This window comes from Camelus bactrianus, chromosome 30 (assembly GCF_048773025.1).
Source record: "Camelus bactrianus isolate YW-2024 breed Bactrian camel chromosome 30, ASM4877302v1, whole genome shotgun sequence".
Lineage (NCBI taxonomy): Eukaryota > Metazoa > Chordata > Mammalia > Artiodactyla > Camelidae > Camelus > Camelus bactrianus.
This window is the reverse complement of record NC_133568.1, coordinates 17,508,248-17,534,943: the sequence shown is the minus strand read 5'-3', so window position 1 is coordinate 17,534,943 and position 26,696 is coordinate 17,508,248. Positions and strand designations below refer to the sequence as shown.

At 40.9% G+C, this 26,696-nt stretch overlaps 1 protein-coding gene across 2 annotated transcripts in view; it reads right to left on the bottom strand.

The window, feature by feature from the left end:
* MALT1 (MALT1 paracaspase) overlaps window positions 1-8,605 on the bottom strand; it is a 49,532-nt gene extending 40,927 nt beyond the window's left edge. For both annotated transcript variants that reach the window (XM_074355435.1, XM_074355436.1), the window contains exons 1-2: window positions 8,154-8,605; window positions 729-895 (exon numbers count right to left, since the gene is read on the bottom strand). In XM_074355435.1, the coding sequence (XP_074211536.1) occupies window positions 729-895; window positions 8,154-8,590 (604 nt within the window). In that variant the 5' untranslated portion in view covers window positions 8,591-8,605. The remainder of the gene's footprint in view (window positions 1-728; window positions 896-8,153) is intronic.
* Between the last annotated feature and the right edge of the window lie 18,091 nt (window positions 8,606-26,696).

The following is a 26,696-nucleotide window of genomic DNA, read 5'->3' as shown; positions in this document are numbered from 1 at the left end:
TGTCCCTAATTCCCCAACCCCCCTGAGGAAGCAGGTTTGCAGTGCTGCTGCAGGTGACTTGGCTGACATGGTCCCTCCTGCCTGACACCACTGCAGCTGACCAATCCACCCAGAGCTGTGAAAAGGAGGGACTGTTTCCTTTTCCTCACATCTGACCTTGGAAGTGAGCGACCTCACTCAATATTGGTTATTCAGGGGAAAAACAAACAAACATATGGTTGAGTTACTCAACATTCCAAAAGGATCATGTTGGAAAGAAATTTAAACAAACATTTGTCATACTTTATCTCATTCATATACATACATGTAAATAAAAATGTGTATGTTTACTTTTTTGGCTGTACTATTTCAACATAAGTTATAGAAACCTTACCCCTCAACACTTTCACATGTGTCTCCTTGGAATAAAGACATTCTTCTACAGAACTACAGCTCCATCACATGATAATTCCCTGGTATCTAATATGCAGGTTATATTCAAGTTGTTCCAATTGTCCCCAAAATGCCTTTGACAGATGTTTTTTTGAAACACAGGCCAATCTACATTCATGCATTGTGTTTGTTTTTTATGTGTTCTTTCGTCTCAACCTGGAGGGAAAAATGAGGCTCTATATATTTATGTGTTCCAAAAATACTCGACACAATTCATGGGGTCAAATGAGATACAGTCCTCTCAGTGTGTTTCCATGAACTCCTGGAGAGCCTGCTCTGGGGAAGGAAGAACCCACCTGGGGGGCTGAGAAGCTGCAGAACCTCAGTGCGCTCCATGGCCTGCAGGAAGTCGCTCAGCTCCACGACCGTACAGCCCTTCTCCCCCAGCAGCTTCAGTAAACAGAGGCTTGGGCTTCCTTCAGGCTCCAAGACCTTAAGAGAGCACTGCTCCAAGTCTAGAGAACTGAAAAGAACAAATGGTATTCAAGTCAACAGACTGGCTTCAATATGATCTGCCTGCTATACGTTTGGTGCCATCACAGGTGATGTAGAGAATAAACAGCAAGATGTTTACCTTTAATTGGGAATAGGAAAATCAGACACATTTCTCTACTCTTTCTTGTACTTATATAAAGTATAAGATAACCCAAAAGAGAATAGGTCTTTGAGACGTATTGGAAAATTAAAAAACTAACATAAAAAACTGTATATTTTGTACATCTTCGTGTGTAATCATATAAAAAAAAGGAAGATACAGAAGAGTGTACATTCTGTATGATACTACTTTTATTAACAGAAACATGTTTGCCCTAGAGAGGGAACCAGGGGAGCAGAGCTCACGGCTGGACAGTTCACTTTTCTATGTACAGATCTTCCTCCACTTACAATGGGGTCACTTCCCAATAAACCTATTGTTAAGATGAAAACATTGTAAATTGAAAATGCATTTAATACACCTAAACTACGAATACCATAGCTGAGCCTTAAACATGCTCAGAACACTTACATTAGCCTACTGTCGGGCAAAACCATCTAACACAAAGCCTATTTTATAATTAAGAGTTAAAACTTATGTAAGCTACTGGATATTGTACTGAAGGTGACCAGAAGTTGCAGCTCAGCCTCATAATTGGATCGGATCCCATTCTGCCAGCCCCGAAAAGAGTAAAATTTCAAATCTAAGCACACTCTCTAGTGAATGTGTATTGCTTTTGCAACATTGGAAAGTTGGAAAATAGTAACTCGAACCATCCTAAGTCTGGGACCATCTATAAACTTTTTTGTCCCGTCAAGTTTTTTTTTTTTTTTTACCATGTGTTATTTTTTTCAACAATTTTTTAAAAAGACAATCAGTGTTATTGACATTTTAAGTACTTCTAAGTGCCTAGAAATACCCTCACATAGAGCTTAAGTATAGTCTATGGACCAAAACCGTCCAGTCACCTGATTTTGTAAGTGGTTTCATTGGAGCAACGCTCATCCATTGATACAATGACAAATGTGCATGGCTGTTTTCCTGTTCTGACAGCAGAGGTGAGTAGGTAGACAAAGCTGAAAATATTAACTGTTTGGCCTTTTACAGAAAAAGTGTTCTGACCCCTGCCACATGCTGTCTCACTGTCTTTTTGTTAAAACTATTCCTTTTTTAGCATCACTATTTAACAAAGGCAAACATCTCCTTTTCAATGTCATTGTTTTCAGAAATGGTATACGAGGTTAGAAAGACAGGTTAAGATCAGACTGTAGACGGCCATAAATAATGAGACAATCATTTCATAGGAAGGGGAAGTACAATATGAAACATTCAAGAGAAAAAAAATTAAATCAAAACAACAAAACCCAAAAGCCTTCCCAAAGAGACATCATTAGCAACAAAAGCCAAACAAAGCCTTTAGACAATCTCTATGATTTCTGCCAGAATTTGTACCTCATATACTTTTGCAGATACCTCTCTCCCTGTCCTGCCAATTTGAATTATGATCCAATATAAACCCTACCTCCTCCGTAAGGTCCTCCCACACCACACGACTCCACCAAACACGCTTTAGACAGTCTCCTAATGGTGCTCATCTTATATAGCAGAAGTTGGCAAATTTTTCCTGTAAAGTGCCAGAGAGTAAATATTTTTACGCTTTATATGGGCCACAAAGTCTCTGTTGCATATTCTTTTTTGTTTTGTTTTACAATTTTTTAAATACAAAAAAATTCTAGTTCATGAGCTGTATAAAAACAGGCAGGGGCCTGAATGTGGCCCACAGGCTGTTTGCAGACCTCTGTTTTGTTTTATTTGACACAATTTTGCCTTAAATCACATGAACTTTTCTTTCATAAGCATTTTCTTTATCCAAGTAGATAACAGTACTCCTTGCAAACAAAAACCCTATCATATTTTAAATCCCTCAATACCTAACATTTTGTCTTACCCATATTAATTATTCATAACTGAATGACTGTTGAGTGAATTTCAATCATAACTGAAACGCCTGGAACCCTGGACGGAAGGGGTCAAAAATGAAGGAATCAGTATCCGACACAATATAAGGATTACCAATTACTCAAATAGTCAGAATATGAAATTTATGAAAACAAGGATGCTGTATGCTAAATGTTCTTTTTTATGATTTAAAAATTATCAGAAATTAAGAAGCCATCTTGTCAAATGCAACCAAATGATGCTTTGTAAATAATCTTTATATTGATATAGAGAAAAATCAAAAACAATTTTACTTTTTCCCCTCAAAAGAGGAAAGATCAAACTGAAGTAGACAGTGACCTCTCTTCTAGCACAAAGAGGCACAGGAGAAAAACAAGGTGCTTTATCTCCTTTCCTTTTACTGATTTATCTCCTTTCCTTTTACTGATTTTCCACATGGGTACCGGCTTTCAGCTAAGATGATGTTTATACATATTCAACTTTTTTCTTTCCTTTTTTTAGTTACATTCCTGTAAGACTGTGCTTTGAAGTGGTTTCTACCAGCCCCAATTTGGAATCTCTGATTTAATTTAAAAGACTGCTTTATTACTCAAATAGACTTTGCTTTAAAAAGAATCTCTATCTCTGCTTTTAAAAATATATAAACAGGGGGAAAGGGTATTATAGCTCAGTGGTAGAGTGCATACCTGGTATGCACAAGGTCCTGAGTTCAACTCTCAGTACCTCTGTTTAAAAGAAAATAAATGAACGTAAAATTACCCCCCCATTTAAAAAAAAAGGAAAAAATTAAAAATAAAAATAAAAAATATATAAACAAATAGAACATATCTTTCAGGGTACAAACCACGGCAAGGCTTTTAGATTCTTTTGCTTCCCTTCTTGGTACATTTACACTTTGGCATCCTTATTCATTAGTTTAACAACCACTTATTAATCACCTAAAATAGGCCATTTTTTCTAGGTACTGAGGATATAGCAGCAAGCAAAACAAAACCCTCCATCCCCCAGATTCTTCTAGAGGAGAGGGACAGATATGCCTACACACACAGAGATGTCTCTGTGTATCCATCCATCCAATGGTCGTTAAGTGCTTTGTAGAAAAACAAACCAAAGCAGAGGGATAGGAAATGCTGGAGCAGACACAGGGTAATTTTAAATAGTGTATCAGAGAAGACCTCACCGAGAAGATGACTTTTATGCAAACACTTGAAAAGGTAAAGGAGCCAATCCTGTGGTTCATCTGTGGAGACCATCTCAGGCTGAGTAAACAGTAAGTCCAAAGACCCTACTGTCTTCAAGGAAGGGCAAGAAAGCAAGTGTGACTAGGGTAGAGAGAGGGAGGGAGATAATAAAAGGTTCTCAGGTCCAAGGGCTAACTGGTAGCTAAATGGTGTTTTCACTCAGATGGAAATGCAATGGGAGAGTTTTGAGCAGAGGGAAAATGAAAGCTGATTTAATGTTTTTAAAGAACTACTCTTAGGGTTATATTGAGAACAGACTGCGGTGGGAAGCAAAGCAGGAAGAGGAGAAGCTGGGTGGCCACTGGAACAATGCAGGAGAGAGAGAAATAGTGGTTCAGGCCAGTGTGGCTGCAGTGGACATGGATTCTAGTACATACTAAAGGCAGGGCAGACAGGATTTGCTGATACAAGGGACGTGGTGTGTAAAAGTAGTCAGGAATGACTGACTTTTTTGGCCTGAGCAACTGCAGGGATGTAGCTGCCCTTTACTGAGATGCAGAAGACGCAAGAGAAAAAGGTTTGTGGGAGAAGACGTGTTAAGTCTTGTATGTGTTGCATTTAAGATGTCTATCAGTCATTCAACCAGCGTTGGCAAACAGGCATCTACATATCTACACATCCAGGAGCTCAGCAAAGATAGGGGCTAAAGATTTGAACTGAGAGTAATAAACCTAAATATATGTAAAGCTACCAGACTTTATGATAGCACCAAGGCCAGGGATTAGGTGAAGAAGTGTAGATAAACAGATACAAAGCCTGAGCCCTAAGGCATTCCAAAATTCAAAGACTGGGGATAAGAGACAGGAAGAAACCTTCCTATCAGTAAATGGCTTGTGGGCAGGATTCTGCAGCCTTCCACACAGCAAGTATGCAGTGACTGTTTTCCCTGGTCCATGTTTCACAGCCCCATTTCTAAGCTTCCTCATTCATGGGATTTGTGCACCATTAGAGCCTCTTGAAAGCTCTGCCATCATTGGGGCTCCAATGTTCCATGCCACCGCAGAATTCACGTAGCTTGGGCAAGACACTCAGAACCCACACCTATCCACATCAACAGCAAAGGGTGTTCAATAGTAGGTCAGTCTGGGATGGAATTAGGGCTGAGTTTGTATTTCGGGCACTCCTGTACGTACATGGTTTTGGGAAACTAAACTATATGCAAGGATTTATTCTGAACTATCAATAACCATCTGAGAACATTTACAATTATTCCTCATCCCTGATGGGCAGTTCAGAAGGAACTCCTGTGGCTTATTCATTAAATTCTCAGCTAGTTTGAGGAAAAGTTGTATAGAGTCAGATAAAAAGTGAAAGTAAACAGAACAGGCAATCTTTTGAGATTTTAGGGCTGCGAATCCAGTGACTAGGAGGGGTTCACCCTCCTGGGAACTGTTAACCCATCTGGATGATAATCCCTAGGTTTGACACTAGAGAAAAATACCTTTAGGACCTTTCATAGACACTATTCTTTCATCAATATGAAATCACTTTAAAATAGCTTTCTCTTTTGCCTTAAATAGACAAAGCATCACCAGCTTACCTTGCCCCCTCAGTTGTCACTCTCCAGCCTCCAAGTTCCTAGAGCTGACCTTTTATGAAGTGAGTTTAATTCTTCTGATCTCAATAGATATATGAGCTGAATGTTCTCCAATTTTTCAACTTTCAGGGTTGCCCCCACTTTCCCCACCACCACAAGTCTCCTGAGAAGCTAACCTTCACCATCTTGCAAGACTGGCCAGACTCTACCTGTCTCTAGTGGACTGCCCAGCCTGAAATCCCCAGATTCCACAACTGCACGCCCTTTGTTGCTTGTCATCTTTTGCTAGGCAACCGCCCTTCTCTCTCTACTCCCTTCATCAGACAAGAGGCCTCAAACTTCTCCATTAGTTCCTCAAACAAAGCTAGTACCATTCTGTTGCATTTCATAAAACTTAACTGAAGGCTCAGGGAGGGAAACTGAGCACCTGATGCCAGGTATTGGCTTCTTTTAGATTCCATCAGCCATGCCTCTTCGGTAGCACGGTCTGACTCTTCTCTTTCCTTTTTGGCCAAATACGAGTCTTCACCACCAGGCCCTCTTCAGGAAAGGCCAGAGCCCTCCCTAACCAGAATGCTGGTTAATTTCACAAATTAACCAATCGCAGATCTGGTGATCTCACCTCCAAAGAAGACAACTTTTTACACTATTGTTAAGTCTAGAAATTCAGAAGTTTATGGACCTATAATAATTGTATTTTGGATTTTCTTTGCACAGCCAAAAGCACAATGTGTTTTGCCTAGAATAACAGCAACAAAAATGTATGTCATCTATCTGCTCAACTTTGCAAATTTCTCACTTCTTGATTCCATCCTCATATCATTACTCCCCTGAACAGCCCAATACTCTCATATCATCATTATTCTACTCTGGTTTAGCCCCAAACTCTTTGAAACTCAAGGCCGTTGTGAGGGTTAAAGTAGATAATACATGTAAACACTTAGCACATTGTCTGGTATATATACCAAGTTTAATAAATGATGAAAACCCATTGTTATTATTATTCACACCCAACATAGCATTTAACATGTTATTTGTGAATGTCTCAGAACAATGGTCCATTGCTGCATAAACCCTTATGAATAGGAGCTAAATATCTGACATCCTTTTAGCTTCTGAAACTTTCAGAAAATGACACTCAAAAAATGTAATTTTGAACGAATGGTTCCCCTTTCAAAAGTATAAGGTGCCTAAGATACGTTCTATGCATAACACACATCGGCTCTTAATAATGGTTCCTGTTCCCAAGGAGTTTATAAAGACATGTACAAATAATTATAGCACAAGACAAAGTTTATAGTCATATAAGTTAAAAAAACTGCTGAGTTAAAAGGCAGACCAAAATCACAACAATGACCTAGAGCAGTGGTTCTAAGTGTGATATGGGAAGCCCGAGGGCAGTTCTTGAGATCCCCAAGGTCAAAATGATTTTTCATAATAACACTAAGATGTTATTTATCTTTTTCATTCATTCTCTCAGGAATATTCGTTGGAGCATCCAGTGTTACCTGACCTGTGATACAGAGCAAAAGATTGAATGGAGAAGCACATAAAAAATACCAGTTCTGTGATTAAGCCAAGCCATTAAAGAGATTTTCAAAATGCAAAACAATGCCACTTTTCTAACTAAATATTTTGTTCTGGAAAAGTGCTTTTCCCACAAGAACATGTAATTTCTATTAACAGGTAATGAATCATTCTTTTTAAATACTAAAAAAATCTTAATTTCTAATATAAATATCAGTATATATTGCTTGTCTGTTACACATAGGGCCCACATTAAAAACTCTTTAGGGTCCTCAATAATTCTTAAGGATGTAAAGGAGTCTTCAGACCAAAAGTTCAAGAACTGCTCGTGCAGCTGTTCGAAGCCTGGTAATAGGAAAATAGTTTTACTTATGGTTTAATGTTCATGGTGAAGTCAAGAAGAAAACTTGGCAAGTCTGTTTGATGGAGGAAGACGGTGAGTTTAGTTTCAGTCTTTCCCACCATCCTTCTCTCTCCACATCTACGTTAACACCTTCATGAATTCCTGTACCTCAATCCCTTCACCCTCGTAATCTACCTGCACGTCCCCTTCCTAACCTTCCTTAGGTCTTCCAGGTCTGTGTATTTCAAGTGCTTTGGAATTACTGCCCTATCACAATGGTCTCTCTCCAGATAGCTTTCCTTGTATTTCCCTTGGTCAAGCTCGATTTCTCTCTTTCAGCTCAAGGGGAGGAGGGGAGGATAGGGTGTGAACGCCCAGAGTCCAACCTCGAATTTCTGCAATCCCAGGGCTTTCCTGGGTTCAGGCTCTACGTCTAGAAGGTTACTGAAGTTCTCCCACGTCTGCCTCCGGCTCCTTCTACACCAGCGGCCCCGGCACTGTTTCATGTGGCCCCGACGCTCTTCAGCCCCACCCACCGCCCGGTCCATCCTCCCGCCGGGTGCCCACCTCAGTCTCGCCGCGCGCCCCCGAGCCCGAGTCCGCCCCCACGTGACCCCGCCCCGGGCCCCGGTGCCGCACCTGAGCCGGAGACGCTCCCGACTCCCCGCCACCTCAGCCAGCCTCCTCCAGCCCCGGCCCTCGGGCGCTCGGTCCAGGCTCTCGCTCAGCCTCCGCAGCAGCGGCTCCGGAAGGCGGTTGAGGGTCGTGCCGGCCGCTGCGGGGAGCGGCGGCCCCGAGGGCGTGGCCGCCGGCAGCTGCGAGGCCAAGGGCGGCGGGGCCTGCAGCAGCTCTCCACAGAGCAGCGTGTCCCGCGCCGGCGACCCCGCGACGGCCGCTGCTCCCGCCGGCCGCATCGCGCACCTTCCGCTCACCTCCTCGCTCGCCGCGGCGCCGCGGCGGCAGGGGCGGAAGGACGAATCGGGCGGCGCTGCACCGCACTCGGAGGAGGAAGCTCCGCTCCCAGCCCGGCCGAGACAGGTTTTCCCGGGGAGGGGAGCCGGGCCGGGCAGCCGCATTAGCCGCGCCGGGGGGCGGGGCCTCGGGCGGGGGCGGGGCCGCCCACTGCGCGCGTGCGCGCCTCCCCCGCCCTCCCCGCCGTCTGAGGGCTCGCGGAGGCGCGCGCTTCAAACCCGGGGAGGTGGAGTCCTGGCTGAGCAGGAAGGGTAGGGTGATTGCAGTTCGAGGAGGAAGCGGTGGAGGAACTACGCCCTGGCGGTCCCACTACGGCGAGGAAGCCTGCGGCGTCGGGGCTTCCCAAGCCTGTGGGAGGAGGCTTGCCTCACGCCGGAGAGGGGAGCATACGGCTTTCCATCGCCCGCCCGGCCGCGGCTCCAGAGGCGCGCTCGCTCAGCTGACTCAGTGACTTGCGTGTGCGGGGCGACGCCACCAGCGCTCGCGTGGGGCAACCGCGGCGGAGGCCTCCTCGTTTTAGGGTTAGATGTGTATGGCATTGCTAACGGGAGTGGTGCTAGAGACCCAGATTCTTAATGGAGATTGCCTGAAGTGCGTGCCTAGACTTTTTCTTTTTTTTTTTTTGAATTGGGCTGTGGTGAATTTAAACCTAATCAGACCTTGGAAATGATTGTTTTTAGCAGGAATCGCCTGGTTTCTTCCGAGTCTCAGTACCACTCACAATGTTCATGTATCAAAGCAGGCAGCTTTATAGAGGATACCTTTTCTGGAAAGGTCCAGAATAGATGACATAGTAAATGAAGGTGGCCCCTGAACTCGCTCTCCCACTCTTAGCAATATTCAAGGCCATTGTCCCATTGAAAACCAGAGGGTAGTTTGGGACAAAAGCAAGCCAATAACTTATGAAATGTGACCGGCCAGGTAGCCCCCAGACACAAGGCTTCCTGGCCCAATTTCTGGTGACATTAACTTTTTCATCACATAAGGCAGGAAGATTTTCTGTAGCAATAATTTGGACACCCAAATTCTCACTACCTGTTGGTAAGGTGGTTGCTCCCTGCAGTCTCCACCACATTCTAGCATAAGTGATCACTGTCCAGTGATTTTTTTAAAATCCAGTTAAGTTGAGAGTTTGGAATGCAGTATAATGGCGAAATGCACGACCTTTGGATCCAGGAAGCTCTGCTGGATTCTAGATTCATGACTTTGAATAAATTATGTAATTCTCTGCCTCATCTGTTAAAGTAGGACTGAAAATACAGTATATATAGAATTAAAGGGGTCGATGTATTTAAATCACTTAACTCTGCTTGGCACGTAGTAGATAATAAATGCTAGCTATTATCCTTCCAAATGCCAACACTTGTTTCTCACTCGGTTTGACTTGGTAAACCTGTCCCAATCACTTCTAGTGCCTTCTGGTTTCACCCTCAATCTGGCAACAAATATTATTCTATTACCTGTAGGTACCAATTATGGAAATCAAGTCTTCTAGTCTTTATTGGTCTTGTCCTTTTAGTCTGGTCTTCTAGTCTTTTAAAGTTGAGATTCAACAGACTTTTTTCGAAGTGTACTATGTGCAAGTTTTTGCTTGCACATAGAATGTGCACCTGCTCATTCATTACCCTGGGAGTATCCTTGCCAATATGTTCAGATGCTTCTTTATCCAATGCAGCTCAGCTGGGTGCTGATAGTGTCATTTCTTCCCCATCGCCTCCCCTGCTTCTCCTCTCTGCCCCAAGCCAAGTTCCTCCCTCATTCCACTCTGGTTGGGGTCCTCTTCTCCACCTAGCACTCTTATAACCTATGCAGTCACCCCACCCATCACCCTCCAACCTCTACCTTGGACTGACACTACATTTTATGACTGGACTTTTTCTCCTTTCCATCATATGTTCACATTTTTATTATGTAATTTCACTCCTGTAGTACTATTATGCAGCATGATGGTACGGCAGAAAGGATGTGATCTTTAGAGTTAGCCCTGAATTTGAATCTTGCTGCAGCCACTCATTAATAGTGTGACTTTAGGCAAGTTACCTCATCTCCTAGCTTCAATTTCCACATCTGTAAAGAGCAGAAGATAGTAGTACCTACTCAAATCATTGTTATGGGAATTAAATGAGAGATAATATATATACATATATCAAGTGTCTGGAAGAAGTAGATGCTGTGTTTTTTAGTATTCTCAAAACTGCCATGTTAATTTTGGAAACAACATAATAAACAGTAATTCAGCTGTCTTTTCTGTATCATCCATTACATTTATATAAAGATAGGAGAAAAACAGAGTGGAGATCTGGCTTTTAAATGCCCCTCGAAAGTTTATGCAAGTCTATAGATAACATACGTGGGATTTCTTCTCATTCGTTGAAAGTGACAGAGCTTTGTGAATCCAGACAGTTTGCAGGAAGCTTGTGGTTTCATTCTGTAGAAATCCATTGATGTCATATTCAAAACACAAATCTGGAAACTGACTCATAGATTTTTTTTTCCTTTACACACTTTGACTATTGATGGTACTCTTAACTAAAAATGCCAGAACAATGTATTATTTCATCTGTGAGTGGGTCTTCAGAGGCCCCATGCAGGAGAAAACCTGGAGGTGCTAGCATCTGGATACAATAGAGGAAAAGAAAACAGGAGGCTTGTGACTTAAATGGCATTCCTTGTCTCCACCTTATTCCATGCCCAGCACCTTTTGTGATCTCTGACTCAGCCTCAGTTTGTTAAAATGCCTCATCTGTTAAAATGGGACTAGAAATATAGTATATATACAATGGGAGGGGTTGATGTATATACATCACTTAACTCTGCTTGGCACATTGTAGATAATAAATGCTAGTGGTTATCTTTACAAATGCTTGCTTGCATTTAAGGGCACTCAGTCCACTCTCTGACACAAGGCTCTCCTCATCCCTTGCAGGCCCCCCTTGCTACCATCTCCCAAAGCATTAGGGGGATTTTCCCATTTCAGTGTCAACTTTAGAATACTGGCTAAGCACTGCACTAGCATCCCACCCTTCCTTCATGATGAATCATCCATGGCAGAGACTACATTTACTTACCTACATTCATTCATTCACGGATACTTATTGGATGCCTATCTTGTGCCAGGCTCTGTGCCAAATACTGTTAATGGATCGTTTTCATTTTGTTTTTATTAAGTCTTTATTTTTTTACAGCAGTTTTAGGTTCACAGCCAAATTGAGGGGAAGGTACACAGATTTCTCATGTACCCTCTGCCCTCACATGCACAGTGTCCCCCATTATCAGCATCCCCCACCAGAGTGGTACATTGGTTACAACTGATGAACTTGTATTGACACCAAGAATCACTTAAGTCCACAGTTTACATTAGGGTTCACTCCTGGTGTTGTACCAGGAGTTGGGGGCGAAGGTGGTAGGGAGGGATAAACTGGGAGTTTGGGATTGGCTGATACAAAGTCCTATGTACAGAATAGATAAACAACAGGATCCTACTGTATAGCACAGGGAACTATATTCAATGGCTTATAGTAACCTGTAATGGAAAAGAATAGGTATATGTACGTGTAACTAAATCACTGTGCTGTACACCAGAAACTAATACAACATTGTAAATCAAAAAAATTTAAAAAATAGACAAATGTATAATGATATGTGCCCACCATTATGGTATCATACGTATTGTGGGACACAACGTGGCGGCTGGTCAGTGATATGGTGATGCGTGGATTGATAAAAGAATCTACCAGAGATAAACTATGGAAATAGAAGGGAGTTTATTAGGGTGTGCTGTCGTAGACAACAGCAGCCACACAGACGGGAGGTGCCTTGTGAGCACCCTGTGTTGGGGTGTTTTATAAGGTCGGATCACAACCTGATCGGCTTGTGCACAAGGCTCTGATTGGTTGTAGGTGAGGTAAGAAGTTTAGGGTCCGTGAAGGGCAATGGGGTTTATGACTCTGATAAGGTGGTCTGAAACAGGCCAGCCTGAGCTATTGTGAGATTAGGCATTACTTAGGGCTATTAGTTTGTTAGAGGAAACACGCCTAGTAAAGAATGTACTTTATCTGTTGAGGAATCACAGGCAGGCATCTGAGAAGTGGGGTCATTGGACTTTGAAGGATGTCATTTGGCCCAACAGTACAGCCTATTTTCACTGCCCTAAAAATCCTCTCTGCTCTGCCTTTTCATCTCTTCTCCCTCCAACCCTTTGAAATCACTGGTCTTTTTCACTGTCTCCATAGTTTTGCCTTTTCTAGAATGTTACATAGTTGAAATCATATGGCCTTTTCAGATTGGTTTTGTCGACTGAAATAAATGCGCAGCCTAAAAGTTGAGAGTTATGTTTTATTTGGCGGGAGGACTCCAGCCGGGATGATAGCCTCTCAGGTCGCTCTGAGGAACTGCTCCGAAGAGGTAGGGGAGGAGCTAGGATATATAGGAGCTTTACAACAAAGACCAGGTAGTTGGAGCAATAAAAGATTACTTGTTATCTAAAGAAACCAGGTATCTCAAGTTAAAGAATTTAGTGCTTTTCTATGTGTGGGAGGAAGCAAACATTTGGGCTCATTGAATTCATTCCTTTGACAAGCATCATGCTATCTAGGGCCAGTATCTTGTCCTTTATTATTCTGAGTCCCCTCAGAGGGCACCATTGTGAGTGGCTGCAGAGGCTGGGCTGCAGGCTTGTCTTCACTGGGGGGTGGCAGCAGCCGCTGATGACTTGATGGCTTCAGTATTCTTTGTTTACTGATACGGTTTGCAGTATTTTTCGTTCACAGATTCTTTCAGTTAATAATATGTGTGTAAGTTTCCTCCATGTCTTTTCATAGCTTGACAGCTCATTTCTTTTTAGCACTAAACAATATTCTGTTGTCTGGATGTACCACAGTTTCTCCATTCACTTACTTCAGGACATCTTGGTTGCTTCTAAGTTTTGGCAATTGTGAATAAAGCGGTTATAAACATCTGTGTGTAGGTTTTGTATGGATATAAGTTTTCAACTCCTTTGGATAAATACCTGGAAGCATGGTTGCTGAATCAAATGGGAAGAGTATGTTTAGTTTTGTGAGAAACCTCCAAACTGTTTCGCAAAATGGCTGGACCCTTCTGCATTCCCACCAGCAGTGAATGAGAGTGTTCCTGTTGCCCCACACCCTTGCATGAGTTTGGTGGTGTTGGTGTTTCAGATTTTGGATAGGATAGTTTTTTTTTTTTTTAAAGAAAGTTAAAATCGTAACTCTCAACAAATGTACACATGTCAAAGATTTTATTTAACACATTAGTGAATGAGGGAACTAGAAAGGTGTTACAACCACTTCAAAAGAGAATCCAAAGGTGAGAGGAATATGTAAGCCCAGCAGGGTGTTGAAATGAATTAGCTCAATAGATGCAAAATGGCTTCTTCCACAGCAGAGGAGAGAAATCCACTGACCCTCCGCCTGACAGAATTTATCTAGTAATCAAGAGCTATTTGCATCACTATCAGTTTTCTACAACTTCTATCTCTCAGAGTTGCAGAAATACCCTAGTCAAAGACAAAGAAAGGCATAGATAACCTAGACAGATAAGCGAATTGGGACACCCTTCCATTTGGGTCTTTGTTAATTCTTTCTTACGGTGCTTAGAGTACAAGGTTGACTACATCCATCTCTGGCAAGGAAAGGGAGCGATGAGTTACTCTGTCGGCAGCAAAAAGAAAGGAGAAAGTACGTGGAGCAGCAGGAGAAAAAATAATCCTCGTCTACAAGGGAATTCCCACGAGGCTGTCAGCAGCTGGCTGTCAGTGGCTAGCTTGGCATTGCTTGGTGAGATGGAAGACATTCACGTGTGTAACACTCCCGTAGATAACACCATCTTCTCTTTATTCCAGAAAACATATCTGAGGAATAATACTAGGTACCATGATAGACATAGCATTATGATAGGAAAAGTCTTGAGTCAGATCTAATTTATTATCTACAAGGCAAATCATTCAGAGACTCTGATACTTAAGTGATCAGTACTAACAAATCACTGGGACACATTTCAGCTGAAGGTCGGAACTACAACTGATATGATAATTCTCATGATCATGAGAAACTTTGGGATTTTCAAAAGGGTTCTAAGTACATTAAGTACATTAATATACCCAATGGTCTTTTTTTTTGGTGATATTTCCCATTAAACAAGGTGTTTTTTTTTCTTTTTTTAAAATTGAAGTATAGTTGATTTACAATGTTGTGTTCACCCAGTAGTCTTTTGACTTTGTGACAGTAGGAACCGCACTGGGCTATAATGCAATTTATGAAGAAATTCATCCAGTAATATTTACCAACAACCTTAGGATGTAAGGATGTATAATCTTAGGATGTAAGAGGGCTCTTGATCAAATCAGTGTTCCTCATCTTTGGCTGCATGTAAGAATCACATGAGGGGATCACAGTTCCTCAAAAAGTTAAACATAGAATTATCACATGATCCAGCAATTCCACTTGTGGTATATACCCCAAAAGAATTGAAAGCAGCAACTCAGACAGATCCTTGTATACCAATACTTGTAGCAGCATTATTCACAGTAACCAAAAGGTGGAAACAACCCAAATGTCCATTAACAGGTGAATGGATAAACAACACGTGCAATGTCTATACAACAGAATATTACACAGTCTTAAAAAGGAAGGACATTCTGACACACGCTAAAATGTGGATAAACCTAGAAAGCGTTATGCTGAATGAAATAAATCAGTCACAAAAGGACAAATACAGTATGATTCCACTTATATAAGGTGCCTAGAATTGGCAAATTCATAGAAACAAAGTAGAATAGAGGTTAGCAGGAGTTGGGTGTGGGGTAGGGGGAAATAGGGAGTCATTGTTCAGTGGATACAAAGTTTCTGTTAAGGGTGATGAAAAGCTTCTGGAAATGGATAGTGGTGATGGTTGCCCAACACTGTGAATGTACTTAATGCCACTGAATTATATACTTAAAAATGGTTAAAATGGTAAATTTTATGTTATATATGGTTTACCACGTACATAGAAAGGAACTTTAAATCCCAACAAACCTTAAAAACGTACTGATACCTGGCTCACAATCCCCAGTGACTCTGATTTTAATTGATCTGGGGTGTTTTAAGTTTAAAAACTACGATTTTAAAAAAACAAAACTAAAGTCCCTCAAGTGATTCTAGTGATTCTAGGCTTCCAAAAGGATGCTGAATCTCCAGGACAATGGTGGTCAGCCTTGACTGTACATTAGAATCGTTTGGGGAGTTTTAAAATGGGCTGATATCTCGGTCTCACACCCAAGATTCTGACTTAATTGGTTTGGGGATGCTGCCTGGTCACTGAGATTGTTCTCTTAATCTCTCCTCTGATTCTGATGTAACCAAATGAGAACCATTGCCCTAGGGAGAGCCCAGCGTCTCTGCCTCTCACTCCATCTTTGGAAAACAAGCACTTCTGCACCTGTCAATGACAAAATCAGAAGCATAGTGGGAAAAGAACCTCTTCTTCACCTTTTTTTTTTTTAAACGGAGGACCTGGGCATGGAACCTAGGACCTCATGCATGCTAAGTAGGTGCCTTACCACTGACCTATATACCCTTCCCTGGAAAGGAACTTATGATGAGAGTCAGAAGGTCAACTTCTGTAAGGTCACTTGATTCTTTCTCTTTCCCTTCAGAGTCAGAATGTTAAAAGTTAGAGAAACAAAGAAGACCAGTAGAGGGCCCAGGAGAAAGGGGTGAAGATCTATTAGACTTACTCTTAAGGGAGAAAGGCTTTGTATTCTTCTAGGCTTCCAACTCCTACGAGCTTCTAACATGGGCACTGCTCCCCGCCCTATCCCTAGTCTCCATTTGGACTCCTCTTCCTTCCCAAGCGAGGCTCAGAGCTGACCTGTCCAGCCAGGATTCCAGAGTGCCAGGGCTGTTAAGAGTATTCCAATCAAGGGACCATAGTGCTGGTGCATGAAAAATTAGCCTGTTTACCTTTAAAGGATCATCGAAATAGTGGACATAAACCGTCCCCTGATCCTGACTTACCTCCAGCCAATATTTTGGCACTTTTTATCTTCCTTGGTATTTGTATGCCTGTTCTTCTGTATAAGTGCTCGCTCTGCCTGCTTATTAGGCCCCCTTGCATCCTGCTATCTTTTTTGCGATCGCTCTACTCCAGCCCCATGTCCTTGGAACCAAGGCCAACTAGACCAGGGTGGGGTGGATGTTTAGACACACAGCTGAAAGTCAATGTGGGATGAGGGTGGCCCCTGGAAGACAGGAGGTATGGAGAGAGCAGATGAGGCCAGCTCCGTGCTAAGCCTTGAGGAAAATGAGTGGTTCCTCATTAGTCTCTGCCATTCCATCAAGGTAGAGTCCCACCATGGGGACTTTGGCCGATGACTTACCTAGTTATAAAGAGAGTATATTATGTGCAATGTCCCCTGCATAACATGCTCTTCTTCCATATATATGTCCTTTGGGAACCAAGCAGACATCGGCAAGGGGACTTGGGATTCTGGATCCCGGCTATCCCTTCAGACACAAAAGGGCCACAAAATATAAAACAGAGCCCATATTCTCTAGGACCCTATTATCTAGTTGAGGAGATAAATTAGTGACAAAGCAGGGTTTTGGACCTCAGGATTTCTATATTGGTGTAGGCAGTTCAGTCCAGAGACTTTTATCAGAAGGTCAAGAGATGGGCCAGGAACAAAGAGAAATACACTTCTAGGGTTATGAATGGTAAACTCAGAGAGTGGAAGGAATCTAACCAATGAGGACATGATTATTTCCTGGGAATATTGGTATAATTTATATATTTTTTAAAAATGTGACAACTATGACCATTCCCAGTTGAATGACATTAGCCTCTGCAGCAAGCACACTCAGGTCAAAAGGTGATTAAATATGGGAGTACTGGCTCTTCTTCAGGCCTCCAAGGGTGACCTGCTCTGTTTCCTGGGGTCACTGACAGAGGGACCTGGGTAGACTCTGCACATTGTGTGTGCAGACAAGAGTTGATTCAGAACTCCTGACTGCTCGGGCTGTCCAGAGTCTGGGAACTCCTTGGCATGGTACCCTGAAAACACATTTGGTGGGTCGGTCTGGGGGTATGGACTAGATGCTTTGTAAGTCCCTTTCACTCCTGAGGTTCTGAGTGGAAGAGCGTACAGAGGGAGGAGGGCACGTGATCAGAGACTAGCCATGGATGATGCTCACAGCTGCTCTGGGGAGGTGGACTCTACTTCGAGTTACGCAAGTAAATTTATATGTTTAATTAACATATAAATCTGATTTATCTGTGTGGGGCAGAGGGGCAATATTTAAAAGACTGAAGGTTCAAACTGTAACATATTAGTTATATGCTAAAATTAAATGTTGAGAATGAGCAGAGCTACTTCAGGAGAATGGACACCGTATTAAATTCAAATGCAAGTAATATTTATTTGTTGAGGGAAAGAGGCAAAGAAGGTACATGTTTAGTTGATTAACAGTTTAAATCACAGAGGGGCGGGTATTGTTCAGTGGTAGAGTGTGTGCGCAGCATAGATAAGGTCCTGGGTTCAATCCCCAGTACCTCCATCAGAATGGAGGTATAAATAAATCTAATCCCCCCCCAAAAAAACCAAGTAAAAAACTCCAACTTAAATCATACTTAAGACCCTTAAGCATTAGTTATGTGCTAATCCTTATATGCTAATTATGAATTTGTTCTGTAAAGCAATGTCAATGAAAATTTTTCTTTGAAACATTTTTTATAGGAGGCTAGTTGAAATTATGGGTAAAAGGGCATTTACTTAAATTCTTCTACAATTTAAGCTTTTCACTGAGTGACTAATGAATTTCATTTAATGAGGTTTTGCTGTACATAGATCAGAGCCCTGAAGCTCTTAGAAATTTTTATGGTATCTTAATAAAGATAATCAATAACCATTTCATGATGAGAACAGCTTAAACAAGTACGTATGTGGCTACCTGTTTAACACTATGTTCATGGAAGGTCACCAGTAAAGAGCACCTTAGCCCTGTGGCCCAGAGAGGTTTTGTCTCCTCTTAAGGCTCTACTGGAGTCGTTCTCAACGTGCGGGCCCTGGACTAACAGCATCAGCTTTTTAGAAATGCAAATTCTCAGGCCTCACGCCAAACCTGCTGAAAGAAACTCTGGGCGTGAGCCCAAAGTATGTGGCTGAACAAGCCCTCCAGGTGTTTGGGATCCACACTAATGTTTGAGAACCCCTCCCCCACACTTTAGCTTGAAAATATCTTGGGGCAATAACTTCTCTTAGATCATTCTCTGCTACGCAGAGAATCACTTCCTGTTTTATGTTTAAATTTATCTCCCTAAAGCATTGAAGGGCGTGGCACACAATCTTCACAAGCGCAGAGACACCTCTTTTACATTCCTTCACGGGTCACAGCGCCCGGAGCGGGGCTCAGCAGAAGGGGGAGATGAAGGCGGCGTGGGCGGTGCGCAGGGAGTCGGGGCGCAAGGGCTGACCTTCGCCTCTCCCCATTTCCGTTATTTGATAATTGGATAATCCGAGACCTGCTCCGGGGAGGAGCGCAGCACAGTCTCGTTTGGGGTTTGGGTTTTTAAGACAAATAATACTGGGTCGAGGGAGTACTGAGTTGGGGCAAAACTGTCGAGCTATGTGGTAGAGACATGGGCATCTCGGATGCTGGCCAACATTGTTCCAAAAATTGTCTGAATAAAGCAACATAGACCAGAGGAGGGTCCAGCCTTCTGGGAGCTGAGCACTGACAAGCTAAAAAAGGCTGCAGATGACTGACTATGATTCAGGGCGGGGTTCTGCGGCTCCCCACACACTCCTGCCAACCCAGTGTTAGGTGTATGGTCCATTAACTCTAGTCTAGGGATTCAGGATGCCAAGGGAGCCATGTAGGTGGCCTGACTGTGTTTCTGAGGTCTTCGCAATGCTCTTTGGAAGGACTGTGAGTGGATGAGTACTGTTCTGTCTACAGTGGCACTCTCTTCTCAGCAACTCCACTTTACAACGTGTGATGCAATGAGAGCCCTCAGTTTCTTAACAGCCTGCTTCCTCAACTGGTGATTGGCTGGAGGAGGGTATGGTCCCCAAGCTTGGCCAGTCCTGGGGATTTCTGATCTTCAGCTTGATGAAAAGGGTCTCAGGCTATCTCAGGTGGTAAACCTGTGAGGTATAAGTCTGAGCTGTCCGGTGGCCATGTCCCCACCGGCTGTGTGGAAAAATCCAGTCCTCAGAGGGAGAAAATGACTAGAACACTGAGAGGAGCAGAAGTGAGAGATGGAGAGAGGGTTTGTGGTGTTCATCCCTGCTTGTGGTCATCCCCAAGGCCCAGCTCACATCCAGCTTTCCTGCAGAGTACTTGCCTGAGAGAACAAATTCCCCTTTTGGCTGTAGGGGAGGGAAAGAAAAAAAAAACAAACACCTTTTCCTCTACCCTCTTATCTTCAGTATTTGGGGCCTGCGAATTACACTGGGAAACGACAGATTAGCAGGAGAAAAGGTTTATTTCATATGCACAGGGGAACCAGCAAAGGAAGTAGCTGGCTCCTTGAAATGGTTAAAGGATTATATATCCAATTCAGTAGAAGAAAGGGAGAGGGGAGAAAAGGTTTCTTATGGGAAGAACAGATAGAATTCTTTAGGAAAGTCACATGGGTTTTTGGAGAACAGATGGGAGATGAGAAAGTTTGTGATAACTGTCAATGCAGGTGTGAGTGGTCTTTCTATCTTCTTCAGGGTCATAACCTTGGAGAAGGGACTGAATAAGTTTTATTTGCATTCTTCCTTCCGGGAATGGATCTATCCTGAAGAAGAATTTATGGCAGCCTTATTTCCCGGATGTTATTGCTTTTTAGTCAGATAAAGGAAGCTACCAGAAGGCTTTTTTTTTTTTTTTTTTTTTTTTTTTGCATCTGTTGCATCTCAGAAATTTTCAGCTTAAAATAATCATCCTACCAAACAGTTCGGTATATTTTTGGGTGGCATATTCTGATCCCCTTCATTGCCTAAGCCAATTTGTACTCTGTAGATACTGTGTCTAACTTTACAGCATCTTTCTATAGATGCTTTAACTAGCAAGATGCCTGGTAGGTTTAAAAATAATCATAATTGTTTTGTTTTCTAAGTGGATAAACAGTCATTCATACTAATCATTTTAGACTTCATTTCTTTAGAGTAGTGTTAGTTTTACAACAAAATCGAGAGGAAGATACATGGATTTTCCATATACCCCTTGCACCCACATGTATATAGCCTTCCCTGTTATCAACATCACTTACCAGAATGATACATTTTTTTTTACAACTGATGAACCTATATTGTTACATCATAATCGCCCAAAGTCCATAGTTTACCTTAAAATTCACTGTTGGTGTTATACATTCATGCTACAGATTTAGACAAATGTATAATGACATACATATGTAGTATTTTCACTGCCTTAAAAATCTTCTGTGCTTCACCTGTTTATCCCCTCCACCCTTATCTCTGGCAACTATTGATAATTTCACTGTGTTCATAGTTCAGCCTTTTCCAGAATGTCATACAGTTGGAATCATACAGCCTTTTCAGACTAGTTTCTTTCACTTAGTAATATGCATTTAAGGTTCCTCCATGTCTTTTCTTGGCTTGATAGCTCGTTTCTTTTTAGTGCTATATAATATTCTTTTGGTCTGGATGTACCAGTTTATTCAACTGTTCACCTACTGATGGACATCTGGGTTGCTTCCAAGTTTTGGCAATTATGAATAGTGCTGCTATAATTTATACTGTGCTGTATGTCATTTATATCTTGATAAAACTGGAAGAAAAAATGGTAAATTTTGTGTTATGTGTATTTTACCAAATTAAAAAAGGACATTTTTTTTAAAAGTTTTCTTTTCTTATGAAAGAATATGTCATAATAGAGGCACCTCCGGTCACCAGTGAGACAAATGATGATGATGTGATTAAGGCTGTAAGTCATTTTGGTTCTCTGAGACCTAAGTTTTACAGAGGAGACAATGTACTCTGTCACCCAAAACAATGCAAAATATTTTGGGAAACAAACTATATAGCCTGCATCTCCGGAAATCCCCTCCCAAGTGGCTAACCACAAAGGGAGGAAACATAAGAAGGTGAAACCAAAAGTTTACAGTCAAAACTCAGAGTCCATGTTATTTCATTCTGTACTAGATCAATGCAGTGCAAATGTGCACTCAGGAATTACACGAGTGCTGCTTTTAAGCTTTCTCTGCCTTGGTCTTTCTTTACTCCATAATTTAGGGATAATCTTGTTCCCAAATGTCTTTTGAAGCAAATGAGACTAAGGTATTTGATTAAACAGAAGCTCTTTTTTTTGGAGGTGGGGGTGGGGGAGTTAATTAGGTTTGTTTATTTACTTATTTATTTAAATGGAGTTATTGGGAATTGAATCGAGGACCTTGAGCATGCTAAGCACACACTCTACCACTGCACTATACCCCCCCAGGTAATGTCCTTTGAAGAGGTCTGAAAACAGCTAGGGATGAAACTGCATTGCTGTTGATAAAACTGTTAAAAATGACTGCTGAGCTAGAGAGTACCAGGCTGCCGTTGCTTCTATGCAAAAAATAAAATAAAATAAAATAAAAAATATATGTATATAGAGATGGATGGATAGATAGATGTTTCGGTGGACACCCTTAGTGGAACCTGTCATAAAATGTAGAAGCATCTAAATGCAAGAACAGCCAATCTATAGAGTGAACAGTAACATGGCTTCCAAGGGAAAAAAAGTATAATTGATTAATATTGTGGAAATAAATGGATGTGAATTATTTATAATGATAAAATTCTTTGGCAAAATTCTACACAAGCAAATTTTTCTAACCACATAGTCATTATAAGATTCAAAAGTGTGCAAATGTTTAGGTGTTAGGTCAATGACAGTAAAGGAAGGGTAGAAATAAAGGGAACTGCTTCTCAAGGGAGGAAGGTAATGGCCCTTCCAAGTCGTTGCTGTATATCATAAAGACGTGTGAACTCTGAAATCTACAAGTTCGTGGATATCAATGAGCTTGGGAAAATGCCAGGTTAAAGAAGGTAAGTATAACAGGATGGTAAAATGAAATTTTCAGCTGAGGCCCTCTCTAAAGAGGTATGAGAATGAAGGATTTATAAAGCAGATGGCATAATTAAAAAAATAACCACTACACACCTTAATAGAGTGGCCAAAATCTGGAACACCGACAACACCAACTGTTGGCCAGGTTGTGGGACAACAAAAACTCTCATTCATTGCCAGTGGGCATGCAAAAGGATACAGACACTTTGGGAAACAGTTTGGCAGCTTCTTACAAAACTAAACATATCGTAAGATCCAGCAATCTCACTCCTTGGTATTTACACAAAGGAGTTGAAAACTTATGTCCAAACAAAAACCTGTGCATGGATATTTATAGCAGCATTGTTCATAATTGCCAAAACTTGGAGGCTACCCAGATGTCCATCAGTAGGTGAATAGTTAAATAAACTGGTACAACCAGATAATAGAATATTATTTAGCACTAAAAAGAAATGAACTATCAAGCCATGACAAGACACGGAGGAACCTTAAACGCATATTTCTAAGTGAAACAAACTAGTCTGAAAAGGCTGTATGATTCCAACTATATGACATTCTGGAAAAGGCTAAACTATGAACACAGTGGTTATTATTAGTGGTTGGCAGAGATAAGGGTGGAGGGGATAAATAGGTGAAGCACAGAAGATTTTTAAGGCAGTGAAAATACTATGTGTTATAAATAAAATGGTAGGAACAGGAAACGTAATATTTTGCCAAAAACCCTGATTTAAGATCAGGTAAGATTTCCTATGATTTTAAAATTAATATTATTTAATGCAAAATTTGGGGCATAAAAGTCTTCAAGGCTACCTGACCAGCAGGTAATACATGGTAAAAGTTCAGAAACTGTCCCCTGACCTTTGCAGAGCTCCTTAGGGCAAACACCATTTCCCCTGTCACCTTTACATTTGTTGGAGGACAGGCTCATGTGCTATCTTGTTACATAAGAGAGCAGCATAATGACACTGTCAAACGAGCAAGTGTCACACGAGGTGGCTGGTGATAATTCTTGTCTTAGATTTTTGGCTCTCTGCGTATCTGTCACGAGGAATATCATGTTCAGGAGGATTTACTCACTGAGTATCTGCTTCTTGGGCTTATGGGAATTGAAATCCAAAGTAATCATTCAAAGCCATAGGTTTACCAAATAGGTTCTATGCTTTTTGATGTCACTGAAGAACGAAGGTCAACTAAAAGGCATCCGAATTGGAAATGGGGAAGTAAAATTATCTCTGTTTGCAAATGATGTGATCTTATATATGGAAAACACTAAAGACTCCAAAAACCACTGTTAGAACTAATAAATGAATTCAATAAAGTTGCAGGATACAAACTCAACATACAAAGATCAGTTGAGTTTCTGTCTACCAAACAACAAACTATCTGAAAAGGAAATTAAGAAACAACCCCATTTATAATAGCATCAAAGAGAATCAAATACTTAAGAATAAACTTAACCAAGGGAGTGAAAGATTTATACCATGAAAACTATAAAACATTGATGAAAGAAATTAAAGCAGACACAAGTAAATGGAAAAACATCTATGTTCATGGATTAGAAGAATTAGTATTGTTGAGATGTCCATACTTACCCGAAGCAACTGACAATTTCAAAGCAATCTCTATAAAAATCCTAGAGACTTTTTTTTTTACAGAAAGAGAAAAAATAATCTTAAAATTCATATGGAAGCACAGAAGATGTGGAAAGGCCAAAGTGATCTTGAGAAAGAAGAACAAAGCTGGAGGCATTACACTTCCTGATTTCAAACTATTTTATAAAGCAATAGTAATCAAAACAGTATCGTACTGGCGTAAAAACAGACACAGAGACCAATGGAACATAATAGAGAGCCCAGAAATAAAGTCATGTACAAAGCATCAACTAACTTTTTACCAGTACGCACCAAGATGACACAATGAAGAAAGGATAGTCTCTTCAATAAATAGTATTGGGAAACTGTATATCCACATGCAAACATTGGACACATCTTTCACTATATACAAGAAGTAACTCGAAATGGATGAAACATTTGAATGTAACATCTGAAACCATAAAACTCCAAGAGGAAAACAGGGGAAAAGCTTCTTGACATTGATCTTGGCAGTGATTTCTTGGCTACCACACTGAAAGCACAGGCAACAAAAGCAAAAATACACAAGTGAGACTATGTCAAATGAAAAAGCTTATGCACAGCGAAGGAAAGAGTCAGCAGAGTGAAAAGGCAACCTGCAGAATGGGAGAACATATGTGCAAACTATATGCAAATTATACCTCAGTAAACCTGGAAAAATTATAAAGTACAAGTTTTTAAAAAATTTAAAGGATAGGTGAGGGATCCATTAACTGTTTTATTATACATTTTAAAAAGCTTTACTGGAGTATAATTTACATAAAACAAAATTTTCCCATTGTTCGTGTATGATTCAACAATTCAAAAATATATTTATAGTTGTGCAACCATTACCACAATCCAGTTTTAGAGCATTTCATCATCCCCAAAAGTTCCCTCATGACTATTTGCAGCTAATCCTCCCTCCCACCCACAGCCCCAGGGAGCCACTGATGTCTTTTCTGTCTCTATAAATTTGCTTTTCTGTGGACATTTCATATAAATGGCAGAATTCAATATGTCGTCTTTTGCATCTAGCTTCTTTTACTTAGCAGAATGTTTTTGAGTTTCTTCTAAGTTATAGCATGTATCTGTTGTCCTTTCTTTTTTATTGTTGAATAGTACTCGATTGTATGGATGCACGTGCCATCATTTGTTTTATCCATTCACTGGTTGACGGCCACTTGAATTGTTTCCAGTTTTTGGCATACAGTCTTTTGTTTAGACGTGTGTTTTCATTTCTTAGAGGTAGATTTATAGGAGTGGAATTACTGAGTCATATGGTAAGGCTATGTTTAATGTTTTAAGAAATTGCCAAACTGTTTTCCAAAGTGGCTGTGCCATTTTACATTCCCACCAGCAATGTATGAGGGTTCTAGTTTCTTCACATCCTCGTGGACATTTGGTATTGTCTGTCTTTTTTATTATAGCTGTGACTGGGTGTGTAATGGTATCTCACTGTAGTTTTAATTTGTATTTCCTTAATAATTGATGTTGTTAAGCATCCTTTCAAGACATTTCAAGAATGTCTCTATCTAAGAGGCAATAAATGATTTCCAAGTAATAGGAAAAAAAAAGAATATCTTTATCTATCTATCTATCTATTGAGAATATATATATATAATGATTTGCAAGTATTTTCTCCCTGTTTGTGGTGTATAATGATGTTTTTCGAAGCAAAACAGTTTTGGTTTTGCTTTTTTTTTTTTACTAAAGTATAGTTGATTTATAATGTTCTGTTAGTTTCTGGTATACAGCATAGTGATTCATGTATATATATATATTCCTTTTAATATTCTTTTTCATTATAGGTTATTATAAGATATTAAATATAGTTCCCTGTGCTATACAGTAGGACCTTGTTGTTTTTTAATTTTGGATATAATAGTTTGTATCTGCTAATCACAAACTCTTAATTTATCCCTCCCCCCCGTTCCCCTTTGGTAACCATGAGTTTGTTTTCTATGTCTGTGAATCTCTGTTCTGTAAATAAATTCATTTGTATCATTTTTTAAGATTCCACATATAAGTAATATCATATGATATTTGTCTTTCTCTGTCTGACTTACTTCACTTAGTATGATAATCTCTAGGTCCATCCATGTTGCTGCAAATGGCATTATTTCATTCTTTTTTTATGACTAAGTAGTATTCCATTGTGTGTGTGTGTGTGTGTGTGTGTGTGTGTGTGTGTACCACAACTTCTTTACCCAGCCATCTGTTGATGGACATTTAGGTTGCTTCCATGTCTTTGTTATTGTAAATAGTGCTGCTATGGACATTGGAATGCGTGTATCTTTTTGAATTAGAGTTTCCTCCAGACATATGCCCAGGAGTAAGATTGCTAGATCATATGGTATCTCTATTTTAGTTTTTTAAGGAATCTCCATACTGTTTTCCATCGTAGCAGCACCAAATTACATTCCCACCAGCAGTGTAGGAGGGTTGCCTTTTCTCTACGCTCTCTCCAGCATTTATCGTTTGTGGACTTTTTAATGATGGCCATTCTGACTGGTGTGAGGTGATATCTCATTGTA